Source organism: Diorhabda sublineata, chromosome 4, assembly GCF_026230105.1.
Source record: "Diorhabda sublineata isolate icDioSubl1.1 chromosome 4, icDioSubl1.1, whole genome shotgun sequence".
In the NCBI taxonomy this organism is placed as follows: Eukaryota; Metazoa; Arthropoda; class Insecta; order Coleoptera; family Chrysomelidae; genus Diorhabda; species Diorhabda sublineata.
The window spans coordinates 1051405-1076698 of record NC_079477.1 but is presented as its reverse complement, the minus strand read 5'-3'; the positions used below and the strand labels follow the sequence as shown (position 1 = coordinate 1076698).

General features: G+C 29.9%; 1 protein-coding gene across 2 annotated transcripts; it reads left to right on the top strand.

Annotated features, from left to right (window-relative positions):
- The first annotated feature begins 288 nt into the window (after window positions 1–288).
- LOC130443562 (uncharacterized) lies at window positions 289–25081 on the top strand. Of its 2 annotated transcripts, none has more exons than XM_056778297.1 (8): window positions 289–465; window positions 780–1175; window positions 11347–11476; window positions 13094–13204; window positions 13359–13496; window positions 18723–18820; window positions 19257–19422; window positions 24025–25081. In XM_056778297.1, the coding sequence occupies exons 2-8, from the start codon at window positions 1050–1052 to the stop codon at window positions 24129–24131; spliced, it is 876 nt and encodes a 291-aa protein (XP_056634275.1). In that variant the 5' UTR covers window positions 289–465; window positions 780–1049; the 3' UTR covers window positions 24132–25081. The 2 variants fall into 2 exon arrangements, with proteins under 2 accessions (XP_056634275.1, XP_056634276.1); XM_056778298.1 differs by lacking the exon at window positions 19257–19422 and adding an exon at window positions 19054–19219.
- The last annotated feature ends 213 nt before the right edge of the window (window positions 25082–25294 follow it).

Here is a 25294-nt window from a genome sequence, read left to right as displayed (position 1 = left end):
TTGCGGATTGGCAGTAGTGGAAATTTATATATAATAAAAAATTGTGTCAATTTGAAACATATGAAATGAAGTATTCTATATAAGTACATTGGAATTTTGATAATTGAATCAAGTATGTGTATTATAAAAACAAGGTTAGTTTTACAATTATTCTATCTCAGTCTTGGCAATGCCGCATAAAACTGGTTCGATTTACAAGCGTCGGTTGTATAGATTAAAATTCCGGTACCGTTTTTGTAACTATTAATTTTTTGTATAAAAGAAACTAAAAATTTGAATAGCTGAATATTTTAATGTAATTAACGTTATTTTTGCTTGGATTATAAATCGAGTGATTAATATTTTATAGTAGCAGACAACCATCATTACACTAAAGAATGTGAATTGTGGGGAACAAACTTCTATTATTTAAATTTCAATGCATTTCAACTTTCTATACATTTATGTATACAGGACCGTATCCAGGTTAGTTTGTATTCGTTATAACGAAATCTAAATTAGTAATAATTTTTAGATCAGTAGAAATAACAATCGATAGTTTATTGTTTTTTATTTATAACATTTGATCAATATTAAACAAATTTCATTACTTTTACATTTATAATCGACTGAATTTATTTTAATTTAAATAATAATATGAAATATTTCATTAAATGTATTATAATTTGTATATCGGATGTTAAATATTTCATTTTAATTATTTATTGTAAAATAATATATTACAAATGTATATTATATGAAAATAAATATTTAACCGACCCTGTCGGAGTCTTGCGCAGGTACTCAACAACGAGAAACCTGTTCCCTGCCTTCGGTTTCCTTGACTCGACTTGGAGTGTCATCTGAAATACGAAGAACTACTTTCGAACATTCCGTGGCAAGCACTACCGTGAATACTTCTCGTAGGTAAAAAAATAATTTGGTGGACCTCTTCTCCGTCGAATATCATGCCCCCGGGTCACCAGACACCCGAATAAACTTAACCGAGTGGCCAGTGTTGAATTTTATGTGTTTTTGTGGAACTTTTTTAGTGAAAAATATATTTAACGATGCCTTGTTCAGCTGTTACTCTCAGTTTGGCTACTATTACCTCCATCATCGCCGTAGCTCTTCTAGCGATTGCTTTTACAACGGATAATTGGTTGTATATCGAAGTTAAAAGATCCAATATACAGGTAATTTTCGTTTAGTCTAATCGAAATTTAATTTAATGTTTATTTTTTGAATTATTTCTCTCTCAATATTTTCTGTAAACTATGAAATTGAAATTGTGAGGATTATTAGTCAATTTTATATATAAATATGATAAAACTTTTATTATTCTCGTCTTCGTTTGATGACCTTGAACGTGTTTGCAACAAAAAGAAATTTAGGAAATGTTTGAATAAATTCTGAAATATTCCGAAGTCTGTATGTTTATTAATTTTATTATAAATTAACAACAAATGCTATGAAGATCGATATTTTTTGAAATATGAATTACTTTCTATAGGAATATTTTGAAATAACCTCAAAATAAGTTTATGTCAATTAAAATTTCCGTAAAAAGACTTGGATGTCAAGGAATACGACTTAGATTATAAGATAATAGATTATATAAGAAAAAATAAGTGAAAAAGTCGTAACACCCTCGTAAAATCGACTAAAACTTTTATCGAAACATCTCTAATAGTGTCTAAATCACAGTTGTTTGAAGTCGACCAACACTAACAAATTCCAAATGACAATACCGTGGAAATTATTAAAAATGACAGTATTAAAAAGCGATAGTAACTAACTGTGATTAAATCACGGTATTTCAAATCGACCATCACTGACAGTAGCGCAAAGAACAGATTCCAAATCACAATACAGTAAAATCGACCATCACTACATTTTGCGATGTTGCGAAATCGACTATAAAAGACAATACCTGAAGAAATTACTGTGAAATCGACAATTATTGGCAAAATTCGCAGTAGTTTTTTTAAAAGATCACAGGGGATATATGAAAGTTTCACTTTTACTATTTGCCTCGCAAAATAAAATGGAAATTAATTGGGACAGACGTGAAACGTGTACTTTTCCAACAGCGCCATCTATATGAAAATTTTAGAAAATATCTTGATTATATTTTAGTTAAAATGACTGTATTTGCAGTTTTGCATTATAAATTAAGTTTTATTACTCTGTAGTCGAATATTAGAGAAAGTTTTCGATTATCGTACTTATTAGGTAAAGTAATTTTTTTTTTTTTTTTCGATATAACTAATTAATAATTACAGTCTCATTTCCACTGAATCGAAAATGGTCGAGTACAAAAGGAGTATGCTTCGTGAATATATGACGACGTAACTGTTTCACCTACTTAAAATAAAACTGTTTATTTAAACAGCGTCGGCACAGAAATAAATTCAAAGAGTCGAATTATAACACAGTAGCTACCGGCGCCATCTTGCGTTGTTTCTCGATTATTCACCACGCCCCTCGGTTGGAACGATCGGAGCTTCGTGGAAGTTTCTGGACAGCTGCTAAGCCCATTTTCCGATGAATGTATAGATATTAAATTTCATGTAATGTCCGGGAAAGACGGGCACTACTTCAAAGGAAGGAATTCCGATAAATTAACTCTAGGTGGGATTACGTTGGACATTATGCTTTAAACCGTTTGGTTTGTTGGTTAACGACTTTTTCCATGACCTTGGCAATGGCTGGGGCTAAACTTGAACTCTAATAACCCCTGATGGATGTAAATCGGCACGTGCTGTACGGTAATCCAACTGCAGTGACCTGCAGCCCGCGAATCAGCGAAGTTTCTTTGATTTGCCAATCGTTATTGGCTTAAATTCTACGGGGAATTCCATTGGAAGCGCAGCATTAACGTTTCCAATTTCTAGGTCAATTTTTAGAATTTTTTTTTTTTTAATATTATCAACCTTGTTATTATTATCGTCGTAGACGCTACTGATTTTATTGTGAGTAATTGCCACATTCGTGGCTCAATAGAAAGGAATGTCGACTTTACCCAACGAATACGAACATGGATTTGAAAGTAACATTCTTCGTTGCAAACTTTTTCGCATTATTTTACATCGATCGCTATGTGAAGATATTGGTATCGGAAGTGAGGACATAAATAAAATAAAATTGAAGATGAAAGCAAGATTTTATTATTTGGTGATAAAATTAATTAAACTAAATAATTAATAAAAAACGCTGGCAAATGATTGTGCATTTTTTTGTATTGTACAATATCGAGCCCTTAACTAATTCTGAACGTGGAGTGGGTAGGTAAAAATCGTGCTCCGAGTTCGTAATAAGCAATATAAAACACTTTTTAACTTCATTGTTAACTTTTAACGATAATTCAGCTTCGTTTACGACAAAATAATTCCATATCGTGCATGATTTACGTATTTTTGACACTAAAACTTTACATTGCAATTATTAAATCATAGTCCCAACAAAGTTGATATCGATTTGATTACAATTGGCAAATGATTGTGCATTTTTTTTGCATTGTACAATATCGAGCCCTTAACTAATTCTGAACGTGGAGTGAGTAGGTAAAAGTCGTACTCCGTGTTCGTAATAAGCAATATAAAACACTTTTTAACTTCATTGTAACTTTTAACAATAATTGAGCTTCGTTTACGACAAAATAATTCCATATCGTGCATGATTTACGTATTTTTGACACTAAAACTTTACATTTCAATTATTAAATCATAGTCCCAACAAAGTTGATATCGATTTGATTACAATTGGCAAATGATTATGCATTTTTTTTGTATTGTACAATATCGAGCCCTTAACTGATTCTAAACGAGAAGTGGGTAGGTAAAAGTCGTGCTCCGTGTTCGTAATAAGCAATATAAAACACTTTTAAACTTCATTGTAACTTTTAACAATAATTGAGCTTCTTTTACGACAAAATAATTCCATATCGTACATGATTTACGTATTTTTGACACTAAAACTTTACATTTCAATTATTAAATCATACTCCCAACAAAGTTGATATCAATTTGATTTCAATTGGCAAATGATTGTGCATTTTTTTTGTATTGTACAATATCGAGCCCTTAACTAATTCTGAACGTGGAGTGAGTAGGTAAAAGTCGTGCTCCGTGTTCGTAATAAGCAATATAAAACACTTTTTAACTTCATTGTAACTTTTAACAATAATTGAGCTTCGTTTACGACAAAATAATTCCATATCGTGCATGATTCATGTATTTCTGACATTAAAACTTTACATTTCAATTATTAAATCACAATTCCAACAAAGTTGATATCGATTTGATTACAATTGGCAAATGATTATGCATTTTTTTTGTATTGTACAATATCGAGCCCTTAACTAATTCTGAACGTGGAGTGAGTAGGTAAAAGTCGTGCTCCGTGTTCGTAATAAGCAATATAAAACACTTTTTAACTTCATTGTAACTTTTAACAATAATTGAGCTTCGTTTACGACAAAATAATTCCATATCGTGCATGATTTACGTATTTTTGACACTAAAACTTTACATTTCAATTATTAAATCATAGTCCCAACAAAGTTGATATCGATTTGATTACAATTGGCAAATGATTATGCATTTTTTTTGTATTGTACAATATCGAGCCCTTAACTGATTCTAAACGAGAAGTGGGTAGGTAAAAGTCGTGCTCCGTGTTCGTAATAAGCAATATAAAACACTTTTAAACTTCATTGTAACTTTTAACAATAATTGAGCTTCTTTTACGACAAAATAATTCCATATCGTACATGATTTACGTATTTTTGACACTAAAACTTTACATTTCAATTATTAAATCATACTCCCAACAAAGTTGATATCAATTTGATTTCAATTGGCAAATGATTGTGCATTTTTTTTGTATTGTACAATATCGAGCCCTTAACTAATTCTGAACGTGGAGTGAGTAGGTAAAAGTCGTGCTCCGTGTTCGTAATAAGCAATATAAAACACTTTTTAACTTCATTGTAACTTTTAACAATAATTGAGCTTCGTTTACGACAAAATAATTCCATATCGTGCATGATTCATGTATTTCTGACATTAAAACTTTACATTTCAATTATTAAATCACAATTCCAACAAAGTTGATATCGATTTGATTACAATTGGCAAATGATTATGCATTTTTTTTGTATTGTACAATATCGAGCCCTTAACTAATTCTGAACGTGGAGTGAGTAGGTAAAAGTCGTGCTCCGTGTTCGTAATAAGCAATATAAAACACTTTTTAACTTCATTGTAACTTTTAACAATAATTGAGCTTCGTTTACGACAAAATAATTCCATATCGTGCATGATTTACGTATTTTTGACACTAAAACTTTACATTTCAATTATTAAATCATAGTCCCAACAAAGTTGATATCGATTTGATTACAATTGGCAAATGATTATGCATTTTTTTTGTATTGTACAATATCGAGCCCTTAACTGATTCTAAACGAGAAGTGGGTAGGTAAAAGTCGTGCTCCGTGTTCGTAATAAGCAATATAAAACACTTTTTAACTTCATTGTAACTTTTAACAATAATTGAGCTTCTTTTACGACAAAATAATTCCATATCGTGCATGATTTATGTATTTTTGACACTAAAACTTTACATTTCAATTATTAAATCATACTCCCAACAAAGTTGATATCAATTTGATTTCAATTGGCAAATGATTGTGCATTTTTTTTGTATTGTACAATATCGAGCCCTTAACTAAATCTGAACGTGGAGTGGGTAGGTAAAGGTCGTGCTCCGAGTTCGTAATAAGCAATATAAAACACTTTTAAACTTCATTGTAACTTTTAACAATAATTGAGCTTCTTTTACGACAAAATAATTCCATATCGTGCATGATTTACGTATTTTTGACACTAAAACTTTACATTTCAATTATTAAATCGTAGTCCCAACAAAGTTGATATCGATTTGATTACAATTGGCAAATGATTATGCATTTTTTTTGTATTGTACAATATCGAGCCCTTAACTAATTCTGAACGTGGAGTGAGTAGGTAAAAGTCGTGCTCCGTGTTCGTAATAAGCAATATAAAACACTTTTTAACTTCATTGTAACTTTTAACAATAATTGAGCTTCGTTTACGACAAAATAATTCCATATCGTGCATGATTTATGTATTTCTGACATTAAAACTTTACATTTCAATTATTAAATCATAGTCCCAACAAAGTTGATATCAATTTGATTTCAATTGGCAAATGATTGTGCATTTTTTTTGTATTGTACAATATCGAGCCCTTAACTAATTCTGAACGTGGAGTGAGTAGGTAAAAGTCGTGCTCCGTGTTCGTAATAAGCAATATAAAACACTTTTTAACTTCATTGTAACTTTTAACAATAATTGAGCTTCGTTTACGACAAAATAATTCCATATCGTGCATGATTCATGTATTTCTGACATTAAAACTTTACATTTCAATTATTAAATCACAATTCCAACAAAGTTGATATCGATTTGATTACAATTGGCAAATGATTATGCATTTTTTTTGTATTGTACAATATCGAGCCCTTAACTAATTCTGAACGTGGAGTGAGTAGGTAAAAGTCGTGCTCCGTGTTCGTAATAAGCAATATAAAACACTTTTTAACTTCATTGTAACTTTTAACAATAATTGAGCTTCGTTTACGACAAAATAATTCCATATCGTGCATGATTTACGTATTTTTGACACTAAAACTTTACATTTCAATTATTAAATCATAGTCCCAACAAAGTTGATATCGATTTGATTACAATTGGCAAATGATTATGCATTTTTTTTGTATTGTACAATATCGAGCCCTTAACTGATTCTAAACGAGAAGTGGGTAGGTAAAAGTCGTGCTCCGTGTTCGTAATAAGCAATATAAAACACTTTTTAACTTCATTGTAACTTTTAACAATAATTGAGCTTCTTTTACGACAAAATAATTCCATATCGTGCATGATTTATGTATTTTTGACACTAAAACTTTACATTTCAATTATTAAATCATACTCCCAACAAAGTTGATATCAATTTGATTTCAATTGGCAAATGATTGTGCATTTTTTTTGTATTGTACAATATCGAGCCCTTAACTAAATCTGAACGTGGAGTGGGTAGGTAAAGGTCGTGCTCCGAGTTCGTAATAAGCAATATAAAACACTTTTAAACTTCATTGTAACTTTTAACAATAATTGAGCTTCTTTTACGACAAAATAATTCCATATCGTGCATGATTTACGTATTTTTGACACTAAAACTTTACATTTCAATTATTAAATCGTAGTCCCAACAAAGTTGATATCGATTTGATTACAATTGGCAAATGATTATGCATTTTTTTTGTATTGTACAATATCGAGCCCTTAACTAATTCTGAACGTGGAGTGAGTAGGTAAAAGTCGTGCTCCGTGTTCGTAATAAGCAATATAAAACACTTTTTAACTTCATTGTAACTTTTAACAATAATTGAGCTTCGTTTACGACAAAATAATTCCATATCGTGCATGATTTATGTATTTCTGACATTAAAACTTTACATTTCAATTATTAAATCATAGTCCCAACAAAGTTGATATCAATTTGATTTCAATTGGCAAATGATTGTGCATTTTTTTTGCATTGTACAATATCGAGCCCTTAACTAATTCTGTCTTTGCAGTGACTCCTGCTGTTTAGTCCGAGTAAGGAATGATTTTTTCTATAAGTGGGCTTGCCAACTTGATAATGACTTGTCAATAGTTGGATCCGACCAAATCATTCATCCCGGAACGGTCTGTGTACCTGGCGACGGTACTTTTGCTAAACATCAAGCTTCCTTAAGGAATTTAATCATTGAAACTGTGAATTATTATCTGTTTATATGTAAAACGAATTATTGCTTATTTATGTTTGGCGTGACGAATTGGTAATTCATGCCAAGGATACGTTGTTAAAACTGTATAATAAATATTTAGTTTCGTTACATTCAGCGGGCACGATTACTCAAACTACAAAAACTAGCGATGAAAAAAAAAAAATAAATAATCACCAAGAAATTTGTAATTTTACAATATCATGTAATAATTTTAGTTTTGAATTATATAAAATTCTGGCTAACCCTGTAGACTTCGTACTGTTTCAATCTGTAAATAAAAGACTTTAATTTTCTTATAAAATAAACTTGAAACAAATTGTCCATGCGCGATACAGGGAAACTCCGCAAACTTCCAACGACTGGCCTTGCGGTTTATTTATGGTTAACGCAAAGTCCAGACCTTTAACCTTTAACCGTTAAATTCGATGTTTCGACAGTTCAAAAACTGGTGGATAATGATTTATCTTCTTCGATTGGTTTACTTGATTTTTCGGCGAAATATTTTGAAGCGCCAGCTTTTTTTGAGCCGTTGCCAAACCACGCGACCCGTTTCGACAGCCAAACGTTCGTATATGTCACATGACGATCATTTTTCGACGAAATTCATCCCTTGCGATCAAGATTGGTCGGTGGTGTTTCATAATAACACCGTAAACACTATTATCGTATGTGAAAAATTTCCGTTACAAATTTTAAATGATACCAAATTATGGACGCTCCCTGTATAATGAATGCTGTTATATACAGGCGTGGTATTAGTATATATACAGTGACCTTCGCGATTTTTTCTAATAGGAAGCTTACGTAAACTAACAAGTGTTTAATTTTTTCTAAAATATACGAGGAGTAATGAAAATACCGGGGGCGTTTGAAAAATTGCGACTAATTCGTATCTGAGCGATTTTTTCCGCGACAAAAACTATCTACAATAGATTTAGACTTTTCCAGGGTTAATTTCCTCGTTTCTTTTAAATTTTTTCGTCTTATAGCATTCTAAAATCAGTTTATAGCACCCCCAATGCGTTTGTATGTCTCTAGTGTTCCGTGTGAGGTTTATAAATGTTGGTAAGTCTTAAATTTTGCTTATAAGAAGGTTTTCGAAACAAATTGGTTTTTCCGAATTAATGGACACGTCGTCTCAGTTCAATTAGAGCAACGCGGGACGGTCCATTTTGAATATTTTGTTTGCTAGATGTGTCCCGGACACCAATCGGAGCAGACGAATGATTTTTCGCCACAAAAATGCGAGTTTTTGTTCAATCAAAACATGGAATTGAAGGATTTTGTTTGGTACCCAATTCGATGATTTTTTTAATACCAAAAAAATCGTATAAAAAATTTTATGTTACGCCAATGATTATAGTTGGAAATTACTGAAAAAAAAACTATAAAATTGGGAAGGGAGAAAAGCGATTCGATAACTTTCATCGCGTCGAAGAAGAGATTGTTCAGATGAAAACGTCGTATTTCAAAAATTTAGGTCACTGACACCGATCATTGTTTCGCCTCGATGTTTATAAACTTAAATATTATTTTATCAAATAAAATACGTGTTTATACGTACAACAATTAGTAGGAAACCTTGAAAACGAAAAACAAGTTTAATTTATAAAAATAATTTGATTGATTTGAACAATCGAATTGTTTTTTCTTTGTTTACATTGTTGATTTATTTAAAAAAATTTAAAATACTTTGACGTTGTTTAAATTAATAAATTCCTACTCTATTTTAACGACCCCATTTCAATTTCTACTCGCCAATTCAATATTATACAATAAATAAAAATATGTAAACCACTTTGACTGGACTATTAGATTTGATAATAATTTTTTCGTCGTTTGCATCAAGTTCGGTACAAATATCATCAAAACCGTTCAGAAAATCAATTTTTAAATATATTTTGAAAAAAAAAATGATATTTTAAACAACTGACGATAGATATTAAAAAGTTCCAGACAAAAATTTGTAATACGAAACTTCCGCCCGCCACACTAGACATCTGTATTATGTCGTTTAATTCCTTTCCGTTTTTGGGTACAACAAGCTTATATTCTTGTAATTTTAAAGAAAAGTCGGGTTAAATCACGAGTTTATTTTTTTTTATTACGTAGAAACAAAAGTTTATTCGCGCGTGTCTACAAAAAAGAAGAAGTAAAAACTCGAACAATTCCGCGAACGAGAGAGACGAAAACACATGACTAAGCGGTGTTGCACGATTTAATCAATTTTAAGCGATACATTTTCATATGGAACAAAAGTTAGATTTTCTAATGAAAATTATTTTATTGTAACACATTAATCACGTCCAAATAATGTTTCTGGAGTATATATGACTTTTTCTTTAAAATGAATGTTGCCTAGTCATTAATATGAATATAAATTTTTTTTGGTCACTCTGTATATTTAGAACCTATTCTAATTGATATCGATACACAATTATCAGTAAAGGAAATAAAGTATGTTATGTAAAACGTATGTTGAAGATACTATCTTATATAGCGGTTAAATCCACACCGGTTCACGTAAATTATTTATGCATATACCTCCTGGCATAGTTTGAGTTTATCAAGAATGCGAACAAGCCATAAGGTCAATAAGAATTTTTAATAAAAATTGTAACGTTTAATAGTAAAATACTGTTATCTTCAATATAGAATTTAATATTTCTTAAAAAAAATTTATTTAAATGCTCCACTCTATCCTATCACTTCTGTAAAAATAAAGTTGATCGACTGGGATGCTTTCCCGCCTTTCGATGACAAACCCGCTTGAACATTTGCTAGCGAGAACGTCTGATTATTTCAATGTCAATAGTGTACGTCTAATTTTTTGATTGGATATTTATATACAAAATGTTTTATATCAACTAAATTATTATATTATTTATTCCAGGTAAGATAAAATTACAGTTAACTATATAATGTAACAATTTATGCGCATGCTTGACCAAAAATTTAGAATGTTGATGAACTTTTATTTCTCTAGCAGTAATATGATAACGCGCATGCGTGTGGACCCTAAAGTGATTTGGAATTCAACACTCGAATAAAGCTACCGTCAATGTTTATAAGGTTGACATTTGACAGTTATTTAGGTACATTTTGAATTAGAAATTCCTATTTGAAATTAGCATGATAAAAATTGTGAATATTCATATTAAATACAATTTTCACTAGATATTTCGTAACATTTACAAACATAGAAAGTTTTAAATATTAATATTCATGACAGGAATTGTGTAAAATGTGAAAATATCGTATTTATACTGTGAGAATTTTTTCGTTTTATTCGGATTAATATCACGTAGTACTAATCGCTTTGACGTACTTCAAACTATAATGATATTACGCAAGCTGGACGCACGTTTCATTCTTTGAGAGTTATTAGAATCGAAATTGATCAATATCTCAAGAAAAAATCTACTTATGGTATATTATAAAATGTAAAGATATTTAAGTTTCACTATTAAACCAATATATTTACTTTTTTTAATTATTTGCAGGCTTTTCTGAGTAAACATTCAGATGTTCAAAGTCAAGCTCTTCTAGAAAGCGTAAATTCCAAATATTTCTATTACACCAGAACAAAAGGACTTTTCAGGATATGTTATCCAAAAGAGAGGCCACCATTGGGTGAGTAACCAATTAATAAACACTTTTATTTGGTACATAAGACAAGTGACAGCTGTCAAAAATATTATAGTTATGATATATTTAATAAAACCATAGATAAACGCCGAGTGTTAACAAACTGGTATTTAAACATTGTTTTATGAGATAAATAATTAGTTTTTCCTACGAAAAATCATATAATTTTACATTTATATAACAGACATTAGTTAATTGATTGATATAAAAAAGTATGAACGTATTAATTTTATTTTTAAATATATTATTACCTACGCCACTGAAGATGAGTAGACATAATCAGTGTTGCCATATCGCCAATTCGTATATCGCGATGAGAGTTTGCAAATCAAGATTAATATCAGAAATGAAACAATTTTTTTACAGATTAATAAAATTTCAAATGAAATAGGAAATAATTAGCATACAGTGTACATGCTAAAAGTCTCACGGTACCTTGTCGTGTCTTAAATATAGTTAAGAGATGTGACAACGTGTAATTATGAAACGATTTCTTTTCCTACAATATTGTTTATTGTGTGTTCTATTGGAGAGAGAGAGAGAGAGAGAGAGAGAGGTTTGTTGGAGTTAAAGTTGTTACAGGACTGGATTTGCCATTTTTGGTCTAATTCTTGTTCAGATTTATTCACGGATAATTTATTGAAGTGTTACATAAATTCATATATGAATCAACGTAAAATTGCAGAGAGAATGTAATCGTTACTCCAAAACGTAATTACAAAATGATCACGTTACGCTGTTTGAAGATTGAAGTCGTACCAGCATCCGGTTGAATAAGATTAGCAGTTGTATTATTCTCATATGAGGCGGTATTGATTAAAAAAATTATCGAAAAATATTTTTAGCGAAAAATCCAAAAATCAAAACTAATCGAAAAATTTTTAAGAGAAATGAAAATATCTCCGAAAATATTGATTTTAGAGAAAAAAGTTTCGGACAAAATATGAAGCTCATAAAAAACTCTATTGAAAAGGTCGTATACATTTTTTACGTAAACCTATTTTTTCGGCAGTTACGGCGCAAAATATCACTAACCTAACCTAAAACTTTCATAGTTTTTTGTTTCCTTCTTCATTTGAGGTGAATTTCTTATCCACGGGCATTTTTTCGAAATCAGCGAATAGCCAGTAGTCACTGCGAGCCGAATCTGGACTATACGGTGGACGAGAAATCAATTCGTGTAATTTAACCATAACTTCCAACGACTTGTGAATAGGTACGTGGTATTGGTGAAACAGTTTTCCGAATTCAAACGATTCTCTACCTTTTGGAGATAGTACATAAATAATATTTCATGTAAATCGCAAAAACCGAAGCCATAACCTTCCCAGCCGAATTGGAGGCTTCGAACCCGGTTCACCGACTGCAGTCCACTCAGATCATGATCGTTTCGATTCCAGAGTTGATGAATCAGAGCGAAAAACTGTTCTGAATCATCAACACGGCACCCACGGCTTTCTCAAACACCTCAATTGGACGACCAGAACGTTCACCATCATCGGTGTCTGTACAATATTTGAACACTTTGCTTGTATTTCTTCTTGGAGTATGTTATGTGTTTTTCTACATCTTTTTGATTCGTTTTTTTATCATAATTTTCAGTAAAAACGTATTTGAGTCCGCTAGAAACCCATTGCAATAATGTTAACTACTACATTCCCGATGAAAATAATGATACGAGAGATTTTACTGAAGACGCTTGGACTAGATTACGTAAGTACCGATAACTCATGTAATTTTAATCATAGAAATCCATTGTTAGAAACAGTTTCGATTTTATAACGGTACCGGCTTCACGGTCTATATTAGTGGACGATTTTCTTCTTTTTTCTGTTTGGTAAGTGTGATTTATTAATTTTTCTTCTAGATATGGGTCGTTCCATGATAGCTTTATTCATCCTTTCGTTTGTAGCAGTTTTTGCGGCTTTTTGTACAGGTGTCACGGGATGTTGGAAACGTTCGCCCGGGAATATTACGGCTACTGCCATACTCATGCTATTAGCGTGTAAGTTTGAGGTTATGACCCCTTTTTAAATACATAAATCTAAACTGTACGATTAAATCATTAAATGATTTGAAATAGAGAGACTGAAGGTGGTAATTTGGTCGACGAAACGTGTAAATGCGATCAAAATATTTGTAATCAAATTTTGGTTTTGGAATATTGATAAATTTTTGTGCTAAAAGTGTGTTCCTTTGGAAAATTTCTTGATACGACCTTGACGAGAATTAACAGTTTTATTTTTCGGTTCGTCGACCTTTGGTACAGTCTTTTACAATTCAATTCGAGCAGGAAGAAACGAACACATGTATAAAATATTAACTATCTAACGATTATTAGTAAACATTTATTTACACAATTTACTTTTTCAGCAATTTTTTCTCGAAAAATACTTTTTTTGAATTATTAGATACCGATACGTATTTCGTTATTATTTTGTCAAAAATGATCGACTTCGTATCACCTTGGGAATATTATTATCGGGGTAAATGTACTCGAAAAAAAGATACTGAGTCGTACTAAACCTCGTTTTCAGCCGCCGTAATATAAAAACTATTTATTTACCGAGCTGCGTGTAAAATCATCAAACAAAATCGAAAAAAATGAACGACAAAACTTTTACAATTTACATTTACCCCGATCGACCCTACACACGTAAAATATTTAGATACAATAACAAACATTTGAAGTTTACGTTTACCCCTATCGCCCCTAAATACATAAAAATTTTCGAAATAGTAACATTTGAAATTTACTTTTCCCCGATCGACCCTAAATACGTAAAATATTTCGATACTATAACAAACATTTGAAGTTTAAATTTACTCCGATCGACCCTACAAACTTGAAATATTTCGATACTATAACAAACATTTGAAGTTTACATTTCCCCCGATCGACCCTACATACGTAAAATATTTAGATACAATAACAAACATTTGAAGTTTACGTTTACCCCTATCGCCCCTAAATACATAAAATTTTTCGAAATAGTAACATTTGAAATTTACTTTTCACCGATCGACCCTACATACGTAAAATATTTAGATACAATAACAAACATTTGAAGTTTACGTTTACCCCTATCGCCCCTAAATACATAAAATTTATCGAAATAGTAACATTTGAAATTTACTTTTCACCGATCGACCCTAAATACGTAAAATATTTCGATACTATAACAAACATTTGAAGTTTAAATTTACTCCGATCGACCCTACAAACTTGAAATATTTCGATACTATAACAAACATTTGAAGTTTACATTTCCCCCGATCGACCCTACATACGTAAAATATTTAGATACAATAACAAACATTTGAAGTTTACGTTTACCCCTATCGCCCCTAAATACATAAAATTTTTCGAAATAGTAACATTTGAAATTTACTTTTCACCGATCGACCCTACATACGTAAAATATTTAGATACAATAACAAACATTTGAAGTTTACGTTTACCCCTATCGCCCCTAAATACATAAAATTTATCGAAATAGTAACATTTGAAATTTACTTTTCACCGATCGACCCTAAATACGTAAAATATTTCGATACTATAACAAACATTTGAAGTTTAAATTTACTCCGATCGACCCTACAAACTTGAAATATTTCGATACTATAACAAACATTTGAAGTTTACATTTCCCCCGATCGACCCTACATACGTAAAATATTTAGATACAATAACAAACATTTGAAGTTTACGTTTACCCCTATCGCCCCTAAATACATAAAATTTTTCGAAATAGTAACATTTGAAATTTACTTTTCACCGATCGACCCTAAATACGTAAAATATTTCGATACTATAACAAACATTTGAAGTTTAAATTTACTCCGATCGACCCTACAAACTTGAAATATTTCGATACAATAAATAACAAATATTTGAAGTTTACATTTACCCCGATCAACCCTACATACGTAAAATATTTCGATACAATAACAAACATTTGAAGTTTAAATTTACTCCGATCAACCCTACAAAGTTGAAATATTTAGATACAATAACAAACATTTGAACTTTACGTTTACCCCTATCGCCCCTAAATACATAAAATTTTTCGAAATAGTAACATTTGAAATTTACTTTTCACCGATCGACCCTAAATACGTCAAATATTTCGATACTATAACAAACATTTGAAATTTAAATTTACTCCGATCAACCCTACAAAGTTGAAATATTTCGATACAATAACAAACATTTGAAGTTTACATTTACCCCGATCAACCCTACATACGTAAAATATTTAGATACAACAACAAACATTTGAAGTTTACGTTTACCCCTATCGCCCCTAAATACATAAAATTTTTCGAAATAGTAACATTTGAAGTTTACTTTTCACCGATCGACCCTAAATACGTCAAATATTTCGATACTATAACATTTGAAGTTTAAATTTACTCCGATCGACCCTACAAAGTTGAAATATTTAGATACAATAACAAACATTTGAACTTTACGTTTACCCCTATCGCCCCTAAATACATAAAATTTTTCGAAATAGTAACATTTGAAATTTACTTTTCACCGATCGACCCTAAATACGTCAAATATTTCGATACTATAACAAACATTTGAAATTTAAATTTACTCCGATCAACCCTACAAAGTTGAAATATTTCGATACAATAACAAACATTTGAAGTTTACATTTACCCCGATCAACCCTACATACGTAAAATATTTAGATACAACAACAAACATTTGAAGTTTACGTTTACCCCTATCGCCCCTAAATACATAAAATTTTTCGAAATAGTAACATTTGAAATTTACTTTTCACCGATCGACCCTAAATACGTAAAATATTTCGATACTATAACAAACATTTGAAGTTTAAATTTACTCCGATCGACCCTACAAACTTGAAATATTTCGATACAATAAATAACAAATATTTGAAGTTTACATTTACCCCGATCAACCCTACATACGTAAAATATTTCGATACAATAACAAACATTTGAAGTTTAAATTTACTCCGATCAACCCTACAAAGTTGAAATATTTAGATACAATAACAAACATTTGAACTTTACGTTTACCCCTATCGCCCCTAAATACATAAAATTTTTCGAAATAGTAACATTTGAAATTTACTTTTCACCGATCGACCCTAAATACGTCAAATATTTCGATACTATAACAAACATTTGAAATTTAAATTTACTCCGATCAACCCTACAAAGTTGAAATATTTCGATACAATAACAAACATTTGAAGTTTACATTTACCCCGATCAACCCTACATACGTAAAATATTTAGATACAACAACAAACATTTGAAGTTTACGTTTACCCCTATCGCCCCTAAATACATAAAATTTTTCGAAATAGTAACATTTGAAGTTTACTTTTCACCGATCGACCCTAAATACGTCAAATATTTCGATACAATAACAAACATTTGAAGTTTAAATTTACTCCGATCGACCCTACAAACTTGAAATATTTCGATACAATAAATAACAAATATTTGAAGTTTACATTTACCCCGATCAATCCTACATACGTAAAATATTTCGAAATAGTAACATTTGAAATTTACTTTTCCCCGATCGACCCTAAATACGTAAAATATTTCGATACTTAACAAACATTTGAAGCTTAAATTTACTCCGATCAACCCTACAAACTTGAAATATTTCGATACTATAACAAACATTTGAAGTTTAAATTTACTCCGATCAACCCTACAAACTTGAAATATTTCGAAACTATAACAAACATTTGAAGTTTACATCGACTCCACAGACATAAAATATTTTGTTACGAAATCAAACATTTGAAAAAATAGTAAATATAAGAATGATTATTTTCCAAAGAGCCAGTTGATGGTAAGTAAATATGTCGTTCGAAAGTACTTTTTCTTGTAAAGAAACCACTGAACACAAACTGGATAATTGACAAATAAATTCAATAATTAAAGGAATCGTTTACTTTCTAACAATAATTCACTCTATTATTAACATATTTATTGAAGTATATAATTGTGTGGTACACTTTTTCTTTTTTGCGTAAGTACACAAAATAACAAAAATTAACTCGATTACTTTTTTGTAAAAATTGTTGTGTGGTTACGAAATTGTTGAAACGTGACGGCAACACTGCGAGAACCGACGAGACATGACGTTAAGTGTTTTGTTTATCCGCCATTACAAGAACATAAAATTATTCATTCACAGATTCTACCATACTAATAAAACAATCATTTTTTTTATGTCAAACCATCGAAATTTGAATAAGTTATAATTATTGACCTTGAAAACAACTATCATAAATAACAAATTGAAAAACTGTATCGAAAATATCGATGCTGAAACTAAATATGATACTTAAAAAGTTGCATAACTTACCATTTGGTGGAATGGATGCTAAAACACATTTTATATTTAAAAATAATTCGTCTTAACAAGCGATGTTTTCTTTGATCTTAAACTAACCTCACTTTCATGAAATATCGTTAAAAACATTTCTGTATTTCTTTGTACTTATTGACAGTTCATTATGAAATTTGTAGCCATAATCGAATGATTTCTCATAATCGAATACAATTTAAAAATTATTATAAAATAAAATAGGGACTTTATTTGAGAGGCAAATATACATAATATGTTAGATATGTGTGTGTAATGACGAAATTTTCGATATTCCGTTAACAATTCGGAGTTTTACGTTTTATTTTTACTCGAGTTTTAACGATATTTAGTATATCGAATGAAATGTATCGATTATGATATAAATATTCTATGACATTAGACGGGTAGCAAGTATACAGTACTTTGACGTTTCTATACATATCCTACAATTTCTACTCACGTTTCTAAAAACATTCTTGTGATATTTGCAGTAAATTTTTGGTAAAAAAACATTACAGACGATATAAAAAAAAAGATTATCTAAAAAAAACATTAAAGACAATATAAAAAAAAAGATTATCTATTATAATACTGATAGAATTAGAACTGTGACTAAAATGAACGTTCGGTGACGTATAAAGTAGGGTCGATCGGGGCAAATTTAAAGTTTTCAACAATAAATTAGAAAATTAATTCAAAAGACGAAAATAGATATTCCTGTGATGTAAAAATTAAAAAAAAAAGCAAATTGATTCAAAACCACGCATAAAATAATCTATTTAAGTGATAAATGGTTTGAGAAATCCTTATAAATCGACGAAAATATTTTAATTTCGATATAAATTTTTCATTTAGGCCTTTTAAGTGCCGGTGCCATGGGTCTTTGGCACGGTGTTGAGTACTACGAAAAGGAAAAACAAGTAGGGGAAGAATATTACCAACAGTGGAATAGCGTAAGTTTTTGTTTTTTCGATTCCCGCACTAAAAAAATAATTAATGAGTTACTATATATATTATTATTTATAACCTAACCTCAAATATGATGAACGTCAATTATAAACATGAATTTTAATTATAGTACGTAATTTTGCACGTAATATTTAATCGATTTTTTTGGCTTTTCAATATTAACCCGATCCCTTTCACATTCCCTCTATTTTCTTTTACTTTTTGTTTCGAAAACTAGATTCTTCAAGAAAACACGGAAGTGTATTACGATTGGAGCTTCGTTCTAAGTTGGTTGGGAGTCTTCAGCTGTTTGGGCGCTTCCCTACTCTTCTTCTTCGCGTCCTGTTGCTTGGGCAACGAAAAAGAAAAAGAAGATATCAACAATATCCAATATCTAATGCCAGGTTGGTTTTAAAACAAATTTTTTTTCTGAAATTCTAGGTTTTGCGCGACAACACGCGCGTCAACTACGATTGGAGTTATATGGTAGCGTGGGTTGGTGTCGGGTGGTCGCTGGTCGCGGCCATTTTATTTTCCGGAGCTGCCATGTGCCTGCGAGGGGAACGGGAACGCGAGGAGGCTATCAACATGCAGTATCTAATGCCTGGTAACTTAATATGGCGATGGGATCATTTTTCTTTTCATAAGAGCACTGATACGAGTTTATTAAAACCTTTTTAAATTATTTAATATAATTAGTTTTGCGGATAAACTACTAAACTGGCAACACTGCCATTCGTTAACGAGTAAAAGTAACGAAATCTTCGATACTTTTAATAATTTCGAAAAAATAGGGTTTATCTTTATTGTAGCATCGAAAATTCATTGGAAAAGTTAAGTTATGTGGTAAAAATAATAATTTAAGTATTAAAAACGATTTTATATAATTTTTTTTTTTTTGAAAAAAATATTCATATTAAGAACAGCGAAATTTTATAGTTTATTTACTGTACTATAATTATTCCTGGACTATTTTTATATCCAATGTCATAAAAAAGAAGAAGAATCATCGAATTGAAATGAAAGCTGCACGTTCTCTGTTGTATATATATTCAAATAAAGTAGAAATATTAATAATTGTGTAAAAATCTGATTTTTTAAAGAAATCTTGTTTCAGTAGCTCTTCTTCATAATAACTTTTCTTTTTTGTAAATATATTTCCGAAATAAACGCTTTATTGCTTTTTTTCGAAATAGTAACATTTCCCCTATCGCCCCTAAATACGTAAAATATTTCGTTACAATAACAAATATTTGAAGTTTACATTTACCCCGATCAACCCTACATACTTGAAATATTTCGATACGATAACAAATATTTGAAGTTTTCATTTACCCCTATCGCCTTTAAATACGTAAAATTTTTCGAAAAAGTAACATGTGAAATTTACATTTCCCCGATCGACCCTAAATACATAAAATATTTCGTTACAATAACAAATATTTGAAGTTTACATTTACCCCGATCAACCCTACATACTTGAAATATTTCGATACGATAACAAATATTTCAAGTTTTCATTTACCCCTATCGCCTTTAAATACGTAAAATTTTTCGAAAAACTAACATGTGAAATTTACATTTCCCCGATCGACCCTAAATACATAAAATATTTCGTTACAATAACAAATATTTGAAGTTTACATTTACCCCGATCAACCCTACATACTTGAAATATTTCGATACGATAACAAATATTTCAAGTTTTCATTTACCCCTATCGCCTTTAAATACGTAAAATTTTTCGAAAAACTAACATGTGAAATTTACATTTCCCCGATCGACCCTAAATACATAAAATATTTCGTTACAATAACAAATATTTGAAGTTTACATTTACCCCGATCAACCCTACATACTTGAAATATTTCGATACGATAACAAATATTTCAAGTTTTCATTTACCCCTATCGCCTTTAAATACGTAAAATTTTTCGAAAAAGTAACATGTGAAATTTACATTTCCCCGATCGACCCTAAATACGTAAAATATTTGGATACTATAACAAACATTTGAAGTTTAAATTCACTCCGATCGACCCTACATACTTAAAATAAATCGATACGATAACAAATATTTGAAGTTTTCATTTACCCCTATCGCCCCTAAATACGTAAAATTTTTCGAAAAAGTAACATGTGAAATTTACATTTCCCCGATCGACCCTAAATACGTGAAATAATTCGTTACAATAACAAATATTTGAAGTTTTCATTTACCCCTATCGCTCCTAAATACGTAAAATTTTTCGAAAAAGTAACATGTGAAATTTACATTTCCCCGATCGACCCTAAATACGAAAATATTTGGATACTATAACAAACATTTGAAGTTTAAATTCACTCCGATCGACCTACATACTTAAAATATTTCGATACGATAACAAATATTTGAAGTTTTCATTTACCCCTATCGCCTTTAAATACGTAAAATTTTTCGAAAAAGTAACATGTGAAATTTACATTTCCCCGATCGACCCTAAATACGTAAAATATTTCGTTACAATAACAAATATTTGAAGTTTTCATTTACCCCTATCGCCCCTAAATACGTAAAATTTTTCGAAAAAGTAACATGTGAAATTTACATTTCCCCGATCGACCCTAAATACGTGAAATAATTCGTTACAATAACAAATATTTGACGTTTTCATTTACCCCTATCGCCCCTAAATACGTAAAATTTTTCGAAAAAGTAACATGTGAAATTTACATTTCCCCGATCGACCCTAAATACGTGAAATAATTCGATACTATAACAAATATTTGAAGTTTTCATTTAACCCTATCGCCCCTAAATACTTAATATATTTTGATACCATAACAAACATTTGAAGTTCACATTTACCCCTATCGCCCCTAAATACGTAAAAAATATTCATATTAATAACATCGAAATTTTATAGTTTATTTACTATTTTTATATCCAATGTCATAAAAAAGAAGAAGAATCATCGAGTTGAAATGAAAGTTGCACGTTATCTGTTATATATATATTCAAATAAAGTAGAAATATTAATAATTGTATAAAAATCTGATTTTTTAAAGAAAAAAATCTTGTTTCAGTAGCTCTTATTCATTATAACTTTCCGTTTTTGTAAATATATTTCCGAAATAAACGCTTTATTGCTTTTTTTACTATTAAATAATTAATCAAATTTAACATTTCTAATTTCTCAGTGTACATAAAAAGGTATTATGAACCTAAAAGGTGACTGTTCAAATTTTCTCCTCAAACTAACCTCAAATTTCAAACTTTCTTTTTGGTAAATAATTTTCCAAACACGGTTCGTCTATTATAGCTTCAAAAATTTGATGCACGTCAAAAATGACAGTTTTGTCTTCAAACTAACCTCAAATTTCAAACTTTGTTGCTAGAACAACATTTTTCAACACATGGTTCGTCTGTCATAAATTCAAAAAATTGACGCACGTCAAAAATGACATTTTTCAAAGTTTTTTATTATTTACTGATTCTCCTAATACTATTTATCGATAAAAGCGTAATATTTCACGCCAAGTTTACAATTTTTGGGGAAATTACGTTGTAAATATTGGCAACCGTGCTGTATCGATATTCGTTATTGTCAAATTCATTGTAAAAATAAGTAAATTATGTCAGAAAATAAATAATCAGTAATTTTCGTAACTATTTCAATGGAATCTTGTTTTATAAATCAATGGCTTCAAATTTGGACATTTTTAAATAAATACCACTCACAAAATTTAACTTTCCGTTGGTTATATTGAATATAATCAATTCACAATATCATTGAACAATCGGAAAAAAATTACAACGTGGCAACTATGTAAATTATCTCTCATGCAGTTTTAAGAACTTTTAGTAACGGCTGTTTATTTCTCATAATTTTCACATACATTGAAAATCAAATCAAATTTATACTCATTTTTTAAAAAAATATATAATTTATTATTAATTTTAATATTTCTCATTTATTAATTGATTAATTAACTAGAATTCGTATTCAAGTCATAGTATTTGTTTCACATTTCCTTTGTCTACGTATTATTTTGTAAAGCCGGCAACGTCGAATAAAAGTGTTTTCTTCTTTTTTATCAGCTGTCAGTGTTTTTATTAGTTTTTTAGACTCGTTCTATGGCGTGCATCAATGCAAAAAGTTCCGCGTTCCTATCAACTACTTTTATGAATGATTCTTCTTTATTGATACGTATTGAAAAAGTTTATTTTTTTAATGGCTTGACAAACATCGTATATAGCTATGAACATTACATAATGCTAATTATTTTATTATGAACTATCTAATTGCTTTTTATTAATTGAATTAATTATTTAGTTGAAAGCCTTGAACAACGTTATAACTTTTACTACTTACCTTACAACCCACCTGTAAATAACAATAATTTTCTGTTTATTAACCAGTGGTATGTAATTTTTATCTATTGTTCGAGTGAAAAGAAAAAAATAATTATTAAAATCAGTGAGTGGATATTGGGATTGAGACACGTATAGCACGTGTGAGGTAATACATGACATGACACGCGTGAGCTCACGGACATGTCCCGTGTAGTTCAGACACAGTTTGCCGTGCCACACGTCTAGGTGACTATCAAGCAATTCCTTAATTTTTTTAAGAAAAACACGGATATTGCAAATGATTCCAATTCAGAACTTGAGTTCAATAATAACAATAATTGTCGAAAATGTCGGCTAGTTACGAAATGCCAATTAAAACCCCACCGTTTCCTATTTGAAAGTGCGTGTTTCAATATGCGCATCACGTGTACGAGTCGTGTCACGCCACCTCACACACTTTTAGAGACTATAAAACAGATATTTTACACAGTTGCCACGTTGTAATTTGTTTCCGATTATTGAATGACATGAATCGATTTTATTTAATACAACCGATGAAAAGTTGAATTTTGTGAATGGTATTTATTTAAAAAAAATTCCAAATTTGAATCCATTGAGACAGTATTCCATTAATATAGTTACGAAAATTACTGATTATCTATTTTCTGACACAATTTACTGATTTTTACAACGAATTTGACAACAACGAATATCGATACGGCACGGTTGCCAATGTTTACAACGTAATTTCCCTAAAAGTTGTAAACTTATTCTAGGTCGAAATGAATAATAACGAAAAATATTTAAAAAGGTTTAAAAAAAAATTGATTTTATTTAAATATATTTAACTGAAGAATTATTTTCTTTCCTTAGTGTATCCTCAGAAACAACAGTACGCTTATGGAGGTTATCCCGTTCCACAGCCTTATACAGGACCGTACTACACGACAGGTTCAGCATATGGTCCATACAATTATTAAAACAAATCAACAATAGCTAAACGAACAATTATAAGAGACTGATGTCTTCAAATTACCTGTTTCTTTTATCGAAATAATAATTGACAACTTTTCGTATGACAGGTGATTTTCGCGAGTGAGGATTATTAAAATTATTTATTCTGAATTTAAATTTGAAGCATAAAAAATTATAAATTCCGACAAAGAAATAAATATGACAACACCGAAGATCGACATGACACGGCTGTCAATGGTTTATACGAATAATGATTTTACCTACACTTTCTATATTCACATTGTGTTCAGTGGCTGCTTGTCAATATTACATACATTGAATTCTGTCCTCTCTTGCATCATATGTCAGATTTAAAGGTACAACTCGCGAAAAATTGCCTTAATATTGTTATAGGAGTGCTCAGGGTAAAAATATTTTACCGTTTAGTGTAATTTTTTTCTATAGTTTTCTATTTCCATATTTTTGGTAATAAAAGATATATTAAATGGTTTTTCTTTCGTTTTTACATATTGTTATGTAATAAAAAAATTGAAGAAATTATCCAATTTATAATTATATGGAAATTTTTGATAAATTTTATTAATTACGATGTAAATTTTTTCCCAAATAATGAAGAAATTACCCCAAAATCACATTATAACTAGTTTTTTTAAATAATATGATTATAATCTACATTATTGATGCTACAGGGCTCTTCAAAAGTATTCAGTTATTTAAAACTTGGACTACTTTTGAGTTGACACTGTACAATATTTTGTATATAGAAATATGTTTAGATTAACACTTAAATTAAATAATATACTGTATAAAAAGTGACTGTACTTTATCGATTTTGTAGTAGGTATATACAACGAATTACACATTAACAATTATTTATATATTTTTTATAATACTTTATAAAATTATTTTTAATAATAAGGCTATAATTACAATATACATTTTTTTATAAACGTCTTTTTATTTTAACAAATTACCCCACGAAATTCGCCCTAATTCTTTTGTGTAACTTAATCTAACCTTAAATTTATGACACCAACTTGAAAAGGTTACTAAAGATTGTTCATTGTAAAAAATATAAAAGTCATGAAGACGTCGACGGCATTTTTAGTAATTTTTATAGTCAACTAATAAAATAAAATACAATTAGAACTTAATAAACAGGGAAATT

What these genes read in the sequence shown, in the direction of transcription:
- LOC130443562 (XM_056778297.1), top strand. Translation starts at nt 1,050, where the DNA reads ATGCCTTGTTCAGCTGTTACTCTCAGTTTGGCTACTATTACCTCCATC. An exon ending in AAAAGAGAGGCCACCATTGG is followed by an intron (nt 11,477 to 13,093) that starts GTGAGTAACCAA and finishes CATAATTTTCAG; the next exon opens with TAAAAACGTATTTGAGTCCG. An exon ending in CATACTCATGCTATTAGCGT is followed by an intron (nt 13,497 to 18,722) that starts GTAAGTTTGAGG and finishes TTTTTCATTTAG; the next exon opens with GCCTTTTAAGTGCCGGTGCC.